At 43.7% G+C, this 17,579-nt stretch overlaps 1 protein-coding gene across 2 annotated transcripts in view; it reads right to left on the bottom strand.

Annotated features, from left to right (window-relative positions):
- Positions 1-289: 289 nt before the first annotated feature.
- Positions 290-17,579, bottom strand: part of APPL2 (adaptor protein, phosphotyrosine interacting with PH domain and leucine zipper 2) — a 173,440-nt gene continuing 156,150 nt past the window's right edge. For both annotated transcript variants that reach the window (XM_069764470.1, XM_069764471.1), the window contains exons 20-21: positions 13,957-14,004; positions 290-3,092 (exon numbers count right to left, since the gene is read on the bottom strand). In XM_069764470.1, coding sequence (XP_069620571.1) covers positions 2,958-3,092; positions 13,957-14,004 — 183 coding nt within the window. In that variant the 3' untranslated portion in view covers positions 290-2,957. The remainder of the gene's footprint in view (positions 3,093-13,956; positions 14,005-17,579) is intronic.

The following is a 17,579-nucleotide window of genomic DNA, read 5'->3' as shown; positions in this document are numbered from 1 at the left end:
ACCTGAAGACCTACCTCTTCCGGCAAGCCTACAACCTGCAGTAACCACCAATCGACCAAACCAGCTCTATCCTCACCTACTGTATCCTCACCCATCCCTTGTAGACTGTGAGCCCTCATGGGCAGGGTCCTCTCTCCTCCTGTACCAGTTGTGACTTCTACTGTTCAAGATTATTGTACTCGTTTTTATTATGTATACCCCTCCTCACATCTAAAGCGCCATGGAATAAATGGCGCTATAATAATAAATAATAATAACAACAACATAATGACCACATGATCAAATGATATGAAATGGGTTACAATGCTTTATTTGTCATGGATATAGAATTGCAATCAAATGTATTCGTATTTTAGTGTAGAAACTATGACACAATCCCCCAAATGTCTCACTGATTGAGACATATCATTTTGCTAGTGACTGCTTAGTGTTTATTATTCAGGTTTGCACCTACTGCTAGTAGTGTAAATTATCTGTAAACATTTGCATAGACTTCATATCCAGTCATTTGAAAGAAAAAGGCCTAGTATCACAAACACATAGAGGAATGTTATAAAAAGATGATACAGAACGATAACACATGATTTACTAGACTACTACTACTGAAAACTCAAGTCATAACAAGGCTACACTAATGTCCCACCCTGTATAATACGAATGGTCACAGGGATTGGAAACTACAGTACATGAATGAAAATATAGAACAATTAGGTTTTTCTTTTATTTGAAGTTCACATAATATATAATTTCTGCAATATTAGAAATCCTTCCAACCCGCTGTAACACACGGGAAATTATTTCAGGAATATATTTGATAACTTGTATACATTCACAAAAGAGGTTATGCTTATAAGACAATGAAAAACAAAACAATTGTCTTTGGGTTAATTTGTTTGAGCCCTTTGAGGAAAAAAAAAACCCATGTATATATGACTCATTCAATATTTACTATACCTATAGTGCAGCGTTTCACAGTGACCGATATCCAGTCTTTATGCAAGGACTGTAATGTCTAGACTACAAAATGACAATATATGCTTGCATATTTCAGGATTTTCTATAGGCTGAATATAAACAGCTCAAGCTTTAGTGGGCCACCTATGAGGGAAAAAAGGCACCACTGAAAAATCGACTGGGTGTTGTTCTTGCAATGTGGATGCTATAAAGCGGCTGACTTAGCCATTTTAATGAGACCACTCATATACAGAATAGGTTGAGAGGTGGAGGAGAGCGGTTTCCCACGTCGGGAACAGAAATATGGAGTTATCGGTTAACTGTGGCTGTTACCAACTACAGCGATAGGCGATTGTAAAAAATTATGTTTGATCCAAGATCTGCAAGGTTGCTTCTTTGGTTATTGGCATTTTCTTGATTTTGTGGATTTACTGAGGCTTAGTATATTAACTGACACATCAGCAAACCCCTCAAAAAGTGCAGCGTAGATCCTATGCAGAGGCTAGACTTTCTGACTATTCTCGCTACATGTATTGGCCGTTAGTTATGTTCTTTGCGTCTGAGTATATTTGCTCATCACTAGTAAGTATATTAATGTACTTAAATTACAATACATAATAATTCTACAACCTCCCTTCCAATTATGGAAATAATAGGACGATTCGGGACCTTCTCGGGGTTAACTGTAAACTGGTTAAAATCTGGGTTGCTCCCACTGGATGCTGTTTTTAAATGGGATTTCGGTTAATCCAAAAGAAATGTAAACACCTTAGTCTCTCTAGTAATGTGAATACTAATAATTACATCACTTTGAATCTGAACCCGTTGGTAAGGCCAAGATTAAAGTGAATCAGTGGCATAAACTACCATTGTCAGCTCTGGATAGAGCTAATCTAATTATATGCGCTTCATAATAGTTTGGATTCCTAAACTATGGCTCAAGAAAATGCATAACATTTTCAGAGATTTGGTTTGGAAGAGAGACATAGCAAGAATAAAACTGGACAAATTACAGTTACCTAACGATCAAGGAGGATAACCATTGTCACATACCTGGCGCATTTTTTTAGCTTCCTAGTTCCAGCACTTTAAAGGATGGGTGCTGTATGGGATTTAAGAAGCAGAGACAGTAGCGTTGAAATATGTAAGGGGGAGGGGAATTAGCTGGAGCTTTTGAAATCTCATAACTTTAAGGTCACTTCTGGATGCTTTCACACCTTGCTCCTTATACATAAAACCTGGTAGACCTGCAATAAGTTACTGGGAATCCAGGACTGCTCTAAATACACTCATCTGGCATAATCCCATTTTGAAGGAATTTCGACATTTAGATCAGTCCTGAGATGTATTGTGTGCACCAAAAGGGAGGAAGGGTTGTTTCAGTGGGGAGTTGGGATTGGAGGGCGTAAATGGGAATGGTTCAAATATGAAGGCGAACAGTGGGTGTATACTTCTGCAATTTGTTTGTATGTACTGTAAATAACTTGTTATTATTGACTGTTCTGTTCATAATTCTGACAAATGTTTCAATGAATGTTACCTGATAAAAAAAATAAAAAATCAATGGGCTAGAAAGACATGGCTGGGGTCTCAGGAGTTAACTCATCATCCTGGAATGTAACTACTACAGGCACTGGCTAGCCACTAGTGCTTGTGAGCTATGCAAGATAAAAGCACTTACTGCAAATAGAAGAAGCAGGCCAGTTACAAACTTGCTTACTTTCATGTTGTCTATACCAATTTCACAATATGAGAATATTTCTTTAAGCTGCAGTGATCTAAAGATTACTGTGATCTAGTTCAGGATTGAACCCATAGGTACCAGTTTTACTGCAGTAAAGAATTTGTAGACAATTAAAATTCAGAGTACAATCTGCCATTAAGTGTAAGTGCACATCATTAAACTGTAAGAAAACAACCACCAACAGAAGTACCTCATTAATTCACCAGTCAGACTGACTTTAAAGTACTGGTAAATAGGAAAACAAAAAAAAAAAGGTCAGTTATGCTTCAGATTCCAGTCCTTCGGTGCATGACGCACTATCGGGATCATCCTCTGACTGATCATGCAGAAGGACAAACTTGCCATCGTTGGATAGTGGAACAGAGGACATGAGATGTGCCAGTGCTTCTGGATCCTGCAAAAGGACATGACACCACATTAATAGGAGAGAAATTCTTAAGGCAACCATGGCCTTGTGGCTATCAGACTACAATGATGCCAGATTCTGTGTGGCAAGTGCATACAAAATTGGTCACTTGTATATTACATATACATGTGCCTCACAATGTCAGAGGATCGCTGGCTACCTTGTAAACTATTTCCCCACTTTTCAAACTAGAAAATATTGGGTGGAAAAAAAAACCCTCAATTTTACTATCAGAAATAACACATTATGAAAGGGGTTATCCGGCCTTAGGGTACAAGTCTACAGTCACTCTATGTAACTGCAGACTTGTTAATTCTCACAGTGCGAGCTATGAGGATTCTTTTGTGCCGATGCCAGGAGTGGCGGGTACGTGACTGCAAGTATGTGATTTGCATACACTCTGTTACGTGCAACAAGATGTGTGTGGCCTTGTTCAATACAAGTGTACTGAGAGAGTCCGAACATGTCTAGTCAGAATATGGTCGGGAGTATGCAAATCGCATAATTGCAATCATATGACCGCCCGCTCCTGGCGCCGCAGAATCCTCATAGCAAGCAGTGCGTGAGCTGTGAGGATTCACAAGTCTGAAGTCACTAATGCAAGACAACCCCTTGACAGGTCTTCTTTAAATCGATAGTCTGGGACTAATATATAGTCAGTTGGGAGTCTGACCTCCAAGCCCCCTCACCAAATGAAGGAGGGTCTCAGTGCTTCAGGAAGTGTTGCAGGCTATTCACTGTTAATCAACGTGCTGCGCACATGTCTGTAGTTTGCTAAGTATGACAGCCGAGTCCTTTTCACTTAACTGGGCTGAGATGCAAAACCAGGTGAAGGGTTAACTCTATATACAGTGATGAGCCTGGAAAAGAATAGAAGGACTGGGGTGCTCTAGTCACCTCCAATAGCCCATTTGATCTTTTATATTCTAAAGATCAATATTAAAGTCCCAGCCAGCCTCTTTGAAGAGGATTCAGTTTCATTAACCCCTTAACCCCCAAGGGTGGTTTGCATGTTAATGACCAGGCCAATTTTTACAATTCTGACCACTGTCCCTTTATGAGGTAATAACTCTGGGATGCTTGCATGGATCCCAGTGATTCTGACACTGCTTTCTCATGACATATTGTACTTCATGACAGTGGTAACATTTCTTTGATATGACTTGTGTTTATTTGTGAAAAAAAATGGAATTTTGGGAAAATGTTGCAATTTTCCAACTTTGAATTTTCATGCCCTTAAATCACAGAGATATGTCGCACAAAATACTTAAGTAACATTTCCCACACGTCTACTTTACATCAGCACAATTTTGGAACCAAAATTTTTTTTTGTTAGTAAGTTATAAAGGTTAAAAGTTGACCAGTGATTTTTCATTTTTACAACACCATTTCATTTTCTTTAGGGACCACATCACATTTGAAGTCACTTTGAGGGGTCTATATGATGAAAAAACCCAAAAGTGACACTATTCTAAAAACTGCACCTCTCAAGGTGCTCAAAACCACATTCAAGAAGTTTATAAACCCTTCAGGTGCTTCACAGGAATTTTTGGAATGTTTTAAAAAAAAAAAAGAGGGCTTTTTGTGTACACTCATTGGGGGACACAGGACTGTGGGTGTATGCTGCTGCCACAAGGAGGCTGACACTAAGTGAATACAAAAAAAAGAGTTAGCTCCTCCTCTGCAATATACACCATCCACTGGCTCCAGACAGAACCAGTTCAACTGAAGGAAAGCCACCTATGCCAAGCATGGTATCCATCCACAGACAGCTGTTTCGGGGTTTTTGCCCCTCATCAGTGTGGAGTAGGAATCTGGCTATTAGGAGCAGTGCCTAGTAAAAAGGCTATAAAGGCACAGATGATTGGCCTCGGGGAGACCAAAACATCCAACACCGCGGAGACACCATCACGTGTTTCTCAACGCAGTGATTCCAGAACACTGCCCCCATCCCTTATGGGAAATATGCAGATGCATGTAAAGAAGCTGCGGAGACACCATCACGTGTTTCTCAACGCAGTGATTCCAGATAGGGATGGGGGCAGTGTTCTGGAATCACTGCGTTGAGAAACACGTGATGGTGTCCCCGCGGTGTTGGATGTTTTGGTCTCCCCGAGGCCAATCATCTGTGCCTTTATAGCCTTTTTACTAGGCACTGCTCCTAATAGCCAGATTCCTACTCCACACTGATGAGGGGCAAAAACCCCGAAACAGCTGTCTGTGGATGAATACCATGCTTGGTATAGGTGGCTTTCCTTCATAGGATGCTGCCCTTCCCGTGGTTGTTCCTTCCCGGGGAAAGGCCTGGCTATTCACTGCTTGCGTCGAGAAACACGTGATGGTGTCTCCGCAGCTTCTTTACATGCATCTGCATATTTCCCATAAGGGATGGGGGCAGTGTTCTGGAATCACTGCGTTGAGAAACACGTGATGGTGTCTCCGCGGTGTTGGATGTTTTGGTCTCCCCGAGGCCAATCATCTGTGCCTTTATAGAACCAGTTCAATGACCAAGCAGTAGATTACAATCATCAACAACAGGTACAACATGTTAAATCAGAAAACAATAATAGTCATCAGGCCAACAGCGTGAGCGCTGTCCCCCCCCCAATGAGTGGCTCAGAGAAAAGGATTTTACGGTGAGGACGCAAAAATCCCTGTTTCTTCTTCGCCACATTGGGGGACACAGAACCATGGGACGTCCCAAAGCAGTCCCTTGGTGGGAAATAACATTGTAACAGAGTAAACTCCCGGCATCCGCTGTCTAAAGACGCGCTACCGCTGCCTGCAAAATTCGTCTACCCAGGCTCGCATCTGCTGGTGCCGGAATATGGACATTTTAATGCTTTGAGAAAGTGTGCAGGCTAGACCAGGTCACCCCTTTGCAAACCTGCTCCGCAGACGTTTGATACCGAATGGCCCATGAAACACCCACCGACCGAGTGGAGTGTGCCTTGATACCCGATGGGATAGGCTGACCTCTGACATGGAAAGGCTCCTGGATGGTGGAACAAATCCACCCGGCTATCATAGCCGACAAAGCGGCTAAACCCTTCCTGTGACCATAAGAAGGCTCGAATAAAGCATTCGACCTTCGGAAGGACGCCATCCTTGATACGTACCTTGCCCAGAGCATGGAGAATCCGTTCCACCTTGTGAACTGGAGCTGAACAAGACGAGGAAAGAACAATGTCCTCTTAACAGTGGAAGTCGATACCACCTTGGCAACAAGGGATAGGTACGGCCTGACGACAACCTTGCCTTGACGGAAATAAGGAAAAAAACATCTGAAAGGACAGAGCGGCCAGCTTCGAAAACTCACCTGAATGATGTGACCGCCGCAAAAAAGGCGACCTTCCATGCCAGTAAAGGTCATCATGAAAGGAATCAAAAGGAGTCTTCTGTAACAGTCCCAGAAACAGTTAAGGTCCCAAACATCTACCAGTATGTGATAGGGAAGGACCACATGTGAAACTCCCTGCATGAAATCCTTAGTTGCCGTTTTGTTGCAATAAGACCGATAAGGCCAAAATCTGGACTTTCAGCGAGCAGAGTGCCCGACTTGAATCCAGATTGCTTTGAAGAAAAATATAAAATGGGGAAGGCGTCCGAGATTCCTGCCCCAAGCAAAATGCGTACTGAAGCTGACATACAAGCACAAGTCGCTGACAACTAGTTATGAGAGTCCCACCTGGGTCAGAACCCAGCATTCAACGGCCAAGCTGAGAAATACAGGACCCCTAGGATCTGGTGACAAAGCAGTTCCTGGAGAGCGGATCTGGATAATACAACAATCGCCAGAAATAGACGGCGACGAATGGTACTAGTTCCACAAACAACGCCTGACGTGGTCTGTTCGGATAGCCCAGAATCACTGTGATCCTTTACGTACCTAAAGGCTCTTGGAAGAAGCAGAAAAGGGAAACTGAACTAGCACCACAGAGAATCAGAACATGCACTGTGATGGCTTTTGGGTATCGAGATCGAACTATGAGCTCGAGACCTTTAGCATTCAGTCTGGACGCCATATGATCTACCTCCGGATATCCCCAGCGAAGGTAGATCTGTTGGAGGACTTCTGGATGAAGATCCCACTTGCCTGAGGCGAGACCCAGGCAGCTGAGGAAGCCTGCCGACCAGTTTTCTTGCACCACCAAGATCAGCGAGTGATTGACATCTGCCCATCAGGGAATGTGAGCAGCCTAAGCTGTGGCCGCCTGGCTGCGGGTACCCCCTTGATGGTTGATGTATGCAACGGCGTTATCCGATAGCCTTCGAATGGGGTCACCGCCAGGAGACAATTACAGACTGCTGTAAGGCTAACCGTATCTCTTGGATGTCCAAAAAACATTGATCGGGAGTTCCCGAATTGACTGGCGGTTTAGAACAGTGTGATGCCCAGCCCGAAAGAAAAATCAGTAGCCACTACTAGCCATTAAACCGGAAGAAAGGATCTCCCCTGGTTGAGGGAGGACCTCAGAGTCACCATATGAAACCTGACTGACCCGCAGAGACAAGTGGAACGAAGGGGACTACTTCCATTGCTGCCACTATTTTCTGCCGAATCTTCATAACAAATTAGATGGAATGAGGGGATAAGGTCTAGGATCATCCTTCAAAGAGATATCTATTGGGCTGGAAATGGGGAAGACTTGTTTAAGTTTATCCGCCAACCCAGGTGAGGAAGGGTAACGCAAGTGATACAGACGGACTCAGCTCAGCATTGGAAGGACGATCCCTTAACTAGAAAGTAGAAGTCAATAGCCCGAAAGACAATGGATGCCAGTAACTCCACCTTTTCCCATTGAGGTAATGACAGAACGGAGGGACTCCATTTGAAAATGGCAGGCATTGACAAACTTGTAGAAGTTTTAGGTCCAGAATCGGTCAAACTTTTCCCATTCTTTTGCATGGGGAACGTAACCGACCACTCTGGTAAGAGGTGGGGGAGATACAAAGTACAGGTGTGTATTTACAATTATGTATTTACAATGATGGTCCAGCCATCTTCAGGGGGTGGGGGATAGATGGAGATAGTGAATGGCCTACACACTCACAAACATAAAATGACTTTGATTAGGAAACATGATAGGCCGCACTGAACAAATGTGTTTTTATGGAGCGCCTAAAACTATGCAAATTGTGGATGGTCCTAATATCTTGGGGTAGAGCATTCCAGAGGATTGGCACAGCACGGGAGAAGTCTTGGAGTCGGGAGTGGGAGGTACGGATTAGTGCAGAGGTTAGGTTTCCTTCACACTTGCGTCGGTACAGGTCCGTCGCTAAGTGTCGGCGCGACGTACCGACGCACGTTGTGAAAATTTGGCACGTTGTGAAAATTTGGCACGACGTGGGCAGCGGATGCAGTTTTTCAACGCATCCGCTGCCCATTCTAAAGTCCGGGGAGGAGGGGGCGGAGTTCCGGACACGCATGAGCAGAAATGGCGGACACGAGGTACGAAAAAAACGTTCCCTTGAACGTTTTTTCGTGCCAACGGTCCGCCAAAACACGATGCATCCAGTGCACGACGGACGCGACGTATGACCATACGTCGCGATCCGTCAGCAATACAAGTCTATGGGCAAAAAAAGCATCCTGCGGGCACATTTGCAAGATCCGTTTTTTCCCCAAAATGATGCATTGCGACGGATGCCAAACGACGCAAGTGTGAAAGAAGTCTTAGTCAAAAGTCGTTTGCAGAGCGCAGTGGTCGGTTAGGCAGATCGACAGAAATTAGAGAGGAGATGTAAGGGGGTGCCACACTGTGGAGACTTTGTGAGTGAGAACAAATGCTTTGAATTGGATTCTATAATGAAAGGGCAGCCAGTGTAACGACTGGCAAAGAGCGGACACGTCTGAATACCAGTTAGCTAGATTGACAACCCTGGCTGTTGCATTAAGGATAGACTGGAGAGGGGAAAGTTGAGTGAGGGGGGGGGGGGGCAATTAATAGAGAATTGCAGAAGTCCAGGCGGGAGTGGATCAGGGCGACAGTGAGGGTTTTTGTTGTTTCCATGGTGAGAAAAGGGCAGATTCTAGAGATGCTCTTTAGGTGTAAGCGGCAAGAGCGGGCAAGAGATTGTATGTGGGAGGAGAAGGAGAGATCGGAGTCAAACATAACACCCAGACAGCTGGGGTGCTGCTGGGGTGTTATTATGGTGCCACTCACGGAGAGAGAAATGTCAGGTTTAGGGATGTTAGTAGACGGTGGGAGCAGAAGAAGTTCAGTTTTGGAGAGGTTGAGTTTCAAAGAGAGGGCGAACATGATGTTGTAGACTGCAGACAGACAGTCACTGGCGTTCTGTTGTACAGCGGGGGTAAGGTCAGGGGATGACGTGTATAGTTGTGTGTAATCAGCGTAAAGATGGTACTGAAAGACAAATCTGCTGATGGTCTGTCCAATTGGGGCCGTGTAGAGAGAAGAGAAGGGGGCCAAGGACTGAGCCCTGAGATACCCCGACAGCGAGAGGAAGAGGAGATGAAGTGGAGCCAGCAAACAAAACACTGAAGGAGTGATCAGAAAGGTAGGAAGAAAACCAGGAGAGAGCAGTGTCCTTAATGCCTAGTGACTGCAGCCTAGGGAGTAGGAGAGGGTGGTCAACAGTGTCGAAAGCTGCAGAAAGGTCGAGAAGAATGAGCAGAGAGTGGTCACCATTACATTTTGCTGTCAGAAAGTCATTGGTCACTTTGATGAGTGCAGTCTCTGTTGAATGTAGGGGGCGGAAACCGGACTGTGAAGGATCTAGGAGTGAGTGAGTAGAGAGATAAAGGGTAAGGCAGGAGTAGACCAGGCGCTCCAAGAGTTTAGAGACGAAGGGGAGATTGGAGACTGGCCTGTAGTTATTTGTGCAGGATGGGTCGAGGGCGGGTTTCTTTAGTAATGAAGGAATGATAGAGTGTTTGAAGGAGGATGTGAAAATTCCAGAGCAGAGGGAGATTAAAGATTGTAGTTAGGTGAGTTGTGACGACTGGAGAGAGAGACAGGAGAAGATGAGAGGGAATGGGGGCAGTAGTGCATGTAGTTGGACGAGAAGAAGAGAAGAGCCTGGAGACTTCTTCTGTGATGGGATCGAATGTGGAGAGTGAGCCAGGGGAAATGCAGGGGGGGGAATGCAGGGAGGGATGCGAGTCACTGGACTTGGTGGCTGGGAGCAGATTCCCTGATGGATATTGTCTATTTTCTCTATAAAGTAGGAGGTCAGGTCATCAGCACAAATGTCTGTGATAGGGGCTTGTGCTTTTGGGCTGAGGAGGGAGTGAAAGCTGTCAAAAAGTTTCTTGGGGTTGTTGGATAGTGAGGATATCAGGGTGGAGTGGGGAGGGACCGTTCGCCTCCTTGCATCATTCGCTAAGCAGTGGGGATGTAGTGGGGGCTGCTCGGATGCCACAAGGAGTGCCTCTGTATATCCACAGAGTTCAGGCCCCCGGGTGGACAGGGCTAATTGTCTGGAATTAGGTCTGGCTGCAGAAAAGGATACATGGAGGTGACACCCCATGTGCTGGTCTGTTGATGGTGTGAGGAGATCTGTGCCCTTTAAGGGACCCGTCGCCTCTGAAAAACAGCCCAGGCATGGCATCCTACATTGCAGGAGGATATATGGGGGCGCCACTCCATGCGCTTGAATGTTGATGGTGTGGGGAGATCGGTGCCCTTTAAGGGACCCGTCACCTCTAAAAAAAACAGCCCAGGCATGGCATCATATGTCACAGGAGAGGATATATGGGGGCGCCACTCCATGCCCTTGAGGCCACAAGCCGGGGACTACATTTCTCGGCACCTGCCGGAAGAATTACCGGCTTGCGGCCTAGCACAGGCCGCAAGTCGGGGATTAAACTTTTCGGCGCCACCGGCGCAGGAGCTCGGCGCAGTTACCGTCTTGCAGCCTAGTGCAGGCCGAAGCCTGGAACTAAATTACCAGAAACCAACTGGAAAAAAGGGCCACGACGGCTGTAGGGCAACCCTGACTAACCCCACTGTGGAGAGAATACCCGGTCGGAAAAAAGATCCCGAGGATCGCGCTGTAGGAGCCCCCCGGGATCCCAAACTTACCAACGGAGCTGGAGGAAGGCAGAGCCGGCACTCTGCTTGCAGGTGAGGGTTGCGATGCGGACGGTGCAGGAACCCTCCATCCACCATACCCTTTTAGAGCGGAGGTGGAGAGGGACCATCCAGCTCCTTACAGCACCGCTGTTCAATCAGTGGTGGTGCAGCGGGAGCAGCACGGATGCCATAGGGGCCTCTGTGTATCCTAAGAGTTCACTCCCCTAGGATTTCACAGGGCTGTGTCCGGCTGTAGCCTCGCTCAGAAGGGAATACATGGAGGTGACACTCCATGTTCCTGTCTGTTGCTGGCGTGGCAAGATCGGCGAACTGAAGGGAACCATCGCCCCTAGTATAGGTCAGGCATGGCATCCCACGTTGCAGGAGAGGATACAGGGAGGCGACACTTGTTGTGCTTGCCTGTTGTTGGTTGGGGGAAATCAGCCCCTTGAAAGGGTCCCTCACCCCTCGTGGAAAAAGGTTTAAAAGGTTTAAAAAGTAAAAGGTTGAAAAATAAAATAAAAAAGGTCTGAATAGCAGACCCCAGTGTGCCTCCTCTGGACACTAAGCATGAACTGGTTCTGTCTGGAGCAAGTGGGTGGTGTATACTGCAGTGGCGGAGCTAACTCTTTTTTGTATTCACTTAGTGTTAGACTCCTAGTGGCAGCAGCATACGCCCACGGTCCTGTGTCCCCAATGTGGCGAAGGAGAAATTAACATTTAACTTTTTTTCACAAAAATTTACTTCAGATCCAATTTGTTTTATTTTACCAAGGGTAACAGGACAAAATGTACAACAACTTTTGGGGTCTAATTTCTTTTGAGTACGCCGCTACTCCATATGTGAGGGAACCCACTGTTTGGGCGCATGGCAGAGCTCGGAAGGGAAGGAGCCGTTTGACTTTTCAATGCAAAATTGGCTGGAATTGAGATAGGACGCCATTTTGCGTTTGGAGAGCTCCTGATGTGCCTAAACAGTGGAATTTATCTAGATTGTGTGGTGAGCACTTTGAACCCCCAAGTGCTTCACAGAAGTATATAACGTAGAGCTGTAAAAATAACAAATATTTTTTTCACAAAAATGATCTTTTTGCCCCCAATTTTTTATTTTCCCAAGGGTAACAGGAGAAATTGGACCCCAAAAGTTGCTGTGCAATTTGTCCTGAGTACGCTGATACCCCAAATGTGGAGGTAAACCACTGTTTGGGACCCTTGACACACCTAGCCCCTGGTGCTGTAATTTCCTCAATCGCGAGATACACTCCCTGAGGTTTCACTTTCTCAGTGCATGAACATGATGCTTTTTGTGGACTTGGGAATATTTGATTATTATAACCTGAACTGTTACATACTCAGAACCTTGATTAAGAACTTCTTGGTTGATGGTGCAATGCTGCTGAGAATACATTATTTTAATGTTCTGTTTTACTTATTTTGTTCGTTTGTCTTGTCATTGAAAGTATGATCATTATCATTATATCATTGATATTGTGGACGATGATTTGATGGATTATTCTGATTTTATACTGCAATGTCACATGCCTGTTATATCGTTTTGTGAAATCTTTTAATAAAAAGTTTAAAAAAAAAACACTGTTTGGACGCACGGCAGAGCTTGGAAGGGAAGGAGCACCGTTTTACTTTTTTAACGCAGAATTGGCTGGAATTGAGATTGGACGCCATGTTGCATTTGGAGAGCCCCTGATGTGCCTAAACAGTGGAAACCCCCCAATTCTAACTCCAACCTTAACACACCCCTTACCCTAATCCCAACCGTAACCATAACCCTAACCACACCCCTAACATGAACACGCCCCTAACCCTAATCCCAACCGTAACCCTAACTTTAGCCCCAACCCTAACCCTAATGGGAAAATGGAAATACATTTAATTTTATTATTTTTCCCTAACTAAGGGGGTGATAAAGAGGGGTTTGATTTACTATTTATAGCGGGTTTTTATAGCGGGTTTTTGTTTGGCAGCTGTACACACTAAAAGACGCTTTTTAGAGAGAGCTATAATTTTTCCATATTTTGGCCAACAGAGTCACGTGAGGTCTTGTTTTTTGTGGAAGGAGTTGACGTTTTTATTGGTACCATTTTCGGGCACATGACATTTTTTGATCGCTTTTTATTACAATTTTTGGGAGGCTGATTGAACAAAAACCAACAATTCATGAATTTCTTTTGAGTGGGGAGTTTATACCGTTCTGTGTGTGGTAAAATTGATAAAGCAGTTTTATTCTTTGGGTCAGTACGATTACAGTGATACCTCATTTATATCATTTTTTATCTTTTGGCGCTTTCATACAATAAAATCGCTTTATTCTGAGGGCTATAACTTTTTTATTTTTTTGCTGATGACGTGGTATGGCGGCTCGTTTTTTGCAGGACAAAATGACGTTTTCAGCGGTACCATGTTTATGACATGTACGTCTGATGTCAGAAAGGGGTTAAAGGCACTTTTATTGTCACACCTATTGTTATGTGACAGAAAAATGACAATAATCATATTACATTTCTAAAGAATGAAGTAATTCAGCTTGAAAAAGGAATAAATGTCAGAAATGTGGAGATTTTTCTGTCCTGTCTCTCTCCACTGGGCCATATAAAGACACGACATACAATGATTTTGAGGGATATTTTATTAGTCTTTTGAGTTTAACAGTGACCTATAATACTAAAATCAACTCCACTAGCTCAGTCACTTTCCTAAAATGCCCCCTATCAGTATCACAGAGTACTAGGTGATGGATGAATGTAGATATTAACGCTTGTAAACATTTCATAAACTATGCGTTATCAACCACTTGCCTTTTCAGCAGCAGCAATTTCTTTTCCTAGGCTGATGGCAAAACAGATCTATGGAGGGAAAAAATGAAGGGCTGTCAGAGCACTACAATGGGCTTATGAGTAGGTAAAATTGCAGCTTTGGAGTAAAAGGAAATGATAGAAAAAGGCCAGCAAACAATTGTAAAATGATGCTCTACATTATACTGCATTTCATTATAAGAGTTTTGATCAGACACGAACTGAGACAATATTTACAGTGCTGCTCACCATTATTGGACCCCGTTCATTTTTTTCCATAGGCTGTACAATATCTTCAGAAATAAATGGATATATATCAAAGTTATATCCTCAGGATTTTTTAATTAGTGGTCCAAAGTAATACAATAAAACATTGTTTTTCAACTTACAGGTTGCAATTTCAAAGAAGAAACAGAATAAACAGTAAGTGTGCAGCAATTAATGCACCTCTAATTAATACCTGTTGCACACCCTTTGGCACTGATGTCATCTATAAGCTTCTTGCACTTCTCAGCTGGTATTTTCGCACACTCTTCCTTTGCAGTTTGTTCAAGCCCTTGAATGTTTGCAGGGTTCTTTTTTCCCAATGGCAGATTTCAGCTCACCCCAAAGATTTTCAATGGTATGGTTGAGGTCAGGACTCATTGCTGGCCATTTTGAAACAGTCCTTTTTTTCTTTTTCAACCATTCTGGTGTACTTTTGGATGTGTGCTTTGGGTCATTACCTTGCTGGAGGACCCATGGTCTTTGGCTCAAACCAAGTTTTCTTACACTGGGTAGGACATTTTGCTCTAATATCTTTTGATAATTATCTGATTTCATGATTCCTGTGATACTGACAAGGCATCCAGTACCAGACGCAACAAAGCAACCCCACAGCATTATGGATCCCCTACCATGCTTAACTGTTGGTAGGATGTTATCTATATATATAATTGTCTAAGGGTTTTTCCGTCTGTCTGTCTTTCTGTCTGTCTGTCTGTCCTGGAAATCCCGCCTCTCTTATTGGTCGAGGCCGCCAGGCCTCGACCAATCAGCGACGAGCACAGTGACGATGATGTCATAAAGGACGTCGATATCCCGCGTCTCTGATTGGTCGAGGCCGCCAGGCCTTGACCAATCAGCAACGGGCACAGCGACGATGATGTCATAAAGGACGTAGAAATCCCACGTTTCTGATTCAGCGACGGGCACAGTATCGACGTAGATGTCATAATGGTTGCCATGGCGACGATGATGTCATAAAGGTTGCCTCGACCAATCAGCGACGGGCACAGTCTGCCGCGAATTCTGGAATCATCATTGTCCATATACTACGGGGACATGCATATTCTAGAATACCCGATGCGTTAGAATCGGGCCACAATCTAGTTTTCATTATAAGCTTCATTGCATCATCTGTAAACTGTTGCTTTGCATTGCCAAAAAGCTCTATTTTTGTTTCATCTGTCCACAGAACATTTTCCCAGAAGGATTGTGATTTGTTAAGGCACTCTTTGATAAAGATCAGTTGTTCTTTTTTATGCCTTTTCTTCAGCAATGGTTTCTTCCTTGGCACTTAACCATAATCTGCTTGGTTTAGTGTGCGGCGTATGGTACTTGCTGAAACCATGACTCCAGACTTTCCTAGGTTGATCTTCAGGTCTTTGGATCCTTGACATGGGTTTTTTTCCATCATTCGCACCAACTTTCGAAGACATCTCTTGTCAACTTTCCTCTTTTCCCCAGGGAGGTTCTTGATGGTTCCATGCTTGGCAAACTTCTTAATAACATTGCACACTGTTGAAACTGGGATATCAAGGTCTTTGGATATGGGCTTATACCCTTTGGAAGACATGTATTTGCTAATAATAGCAGAACTGATGCGCTATGACAGCTCCTTTGGCTTCACCATTCTGACAAAGGAACAGGGCCTACCATGCGGCTTTTTAAAACTCTGAAGTCATCATTCATTGGAAAATTCATGTAATATGGGCACCGAGAATCAAAGTTGATTCTCATTTGTGATTTACCACAGGCAAGTCAAAATGTGTGTTTCCATAATAAGTTAATGTAGAGGGTGCAATTACTAGTATCATAGCAAGCTGTAGGTTTATGTATTTTTCCCTCCCATTGTATTTTGCTTTAAATTATTGTTTATCATTTGCTACTTTGTATTTAGCACGAGTGCTCTATCCAAAAAAACTGCTTCACTTGATTCATTTTTTTCAGGAGATATTCCACATTAGGTACTTACACTTCATGGGTGCCAATAACGATGAGCAGGACTATATATTTCATATCTAACAGTAAAATTAGTCACAACAAAATGCACGGTGCCATCTACAGAACACATCCAAGGTTGTTCTATGGGGTTCAGATCTGAGAAGCATGCAGATCACAAAAGGTAAAACTAATGTTATCATATCGCCCTAACTTTGAAAGCTCGCAGAGAGGACTAAATACTGCTACATGTAAGTCCTTTATATGCACCCACACAGAAATACTGCTTTTAGCGAAGCCCATTAGTGTTCCCACAGTAATAGTAGGTTTCACCTAAATACAGATTTTTTGCAATTTGCCATGCAAGACTTCAGCAAAATGGGAATCACATATGGCCACCATTTTGCTGCATTGTAGAGGGCCAGTAAGCAGTTAAAAAAACAAACAACTACTACTTACCTTACTGCTTACCTGTCTTGCGGCCTGCTGTCAGTTCTTCCATGGCTCTTTTCACCTTCCCATGTACCGCGCATCCTCTTCGGCCTACTTCACTCTATACCGAGGTTTTCAGTGCACTGTGCAGTCACAACGTTATGATTTTTGTAGCCCGAGGCCTAGTCAGAGCCTCACGGGACGAAAGTTGTGACATGACAACAATGATGTTGAAAGGCCCAGCATAGATTTGAGCAGGCTGTTATGAGGAAGATGAAAAGACGACATGTTGGAAGACCAGAGGGCAGGCTGCAGGACAGGTGAGCATTCATTTTTTTACGTTCTATATTTATTAAGCTGTGAAGTCTAGAAAGATGCCAGCGCCCAAGAAACATTCAATTTGCATCAAATTTAGTGGGCATCAAATTTCCTTGTTAAATTCGCATGATTTCACAAATTCAAATACTGGTAGAAGTGATTATCTCTATGTTTATTTCCTCATCTTAAACAATTTATTAAAACAAAAGCCAAGAACACAGGTGGGCATACCCCTCAAAAAATGTCAATGTCTCAATAACTATGGATGTGGCCTTGAGCATCAATTACAGCTTGACAACATCGTCTTATTTTGTTCACAAGTAGAGCCTATTGCACCCTAAATAGTAACACGGAGGACCGTGAAAGACTAAGAACTGATAAAGAAAAAAAAGGATCCTCCAAACGCAAAATAGTGTCTAAAAAGTATTAGTTTTTATTTAACAATTATTTTAAAAACGGACATGATTAAAAAAGGAGATGGCAACACATACAAACAGAAAATGAAAAACACACAGTGCAGAGGTTATATTAAAGGGAACCTGTCACCCCGTTTTTTGAGATTGAGCTATAAATACTGTTAAATAGGGCCAGCGATGTGTGTTCCTATAGTGTATGTAGTGTACCCCGATTCCCCACCTATGCTGAGAAATAACTTACCAAAGTCGCCGTTTTCG

The sequence above is a fragment of the Ranitomeya imitator genome, chromosome 4 (assembly GCF_032444005.1).
Source record: "Ranitomeya imitator isolate aRanImi1 chromosome 4, aRanImi1.pri, whole genome shotgun sequence".
Lineage (NCBI taxonomy): Eukaryota > Metazoa > Chordata > Amphibia > Anura > Dendrobatidae > Ranitomeya > Ranitomeya imitator.
The sequence above is the reverse complement of the archived record's forward strand: the minus strand, read 5'-3'. Positions and strand labels throughout refer to the sequence as shown.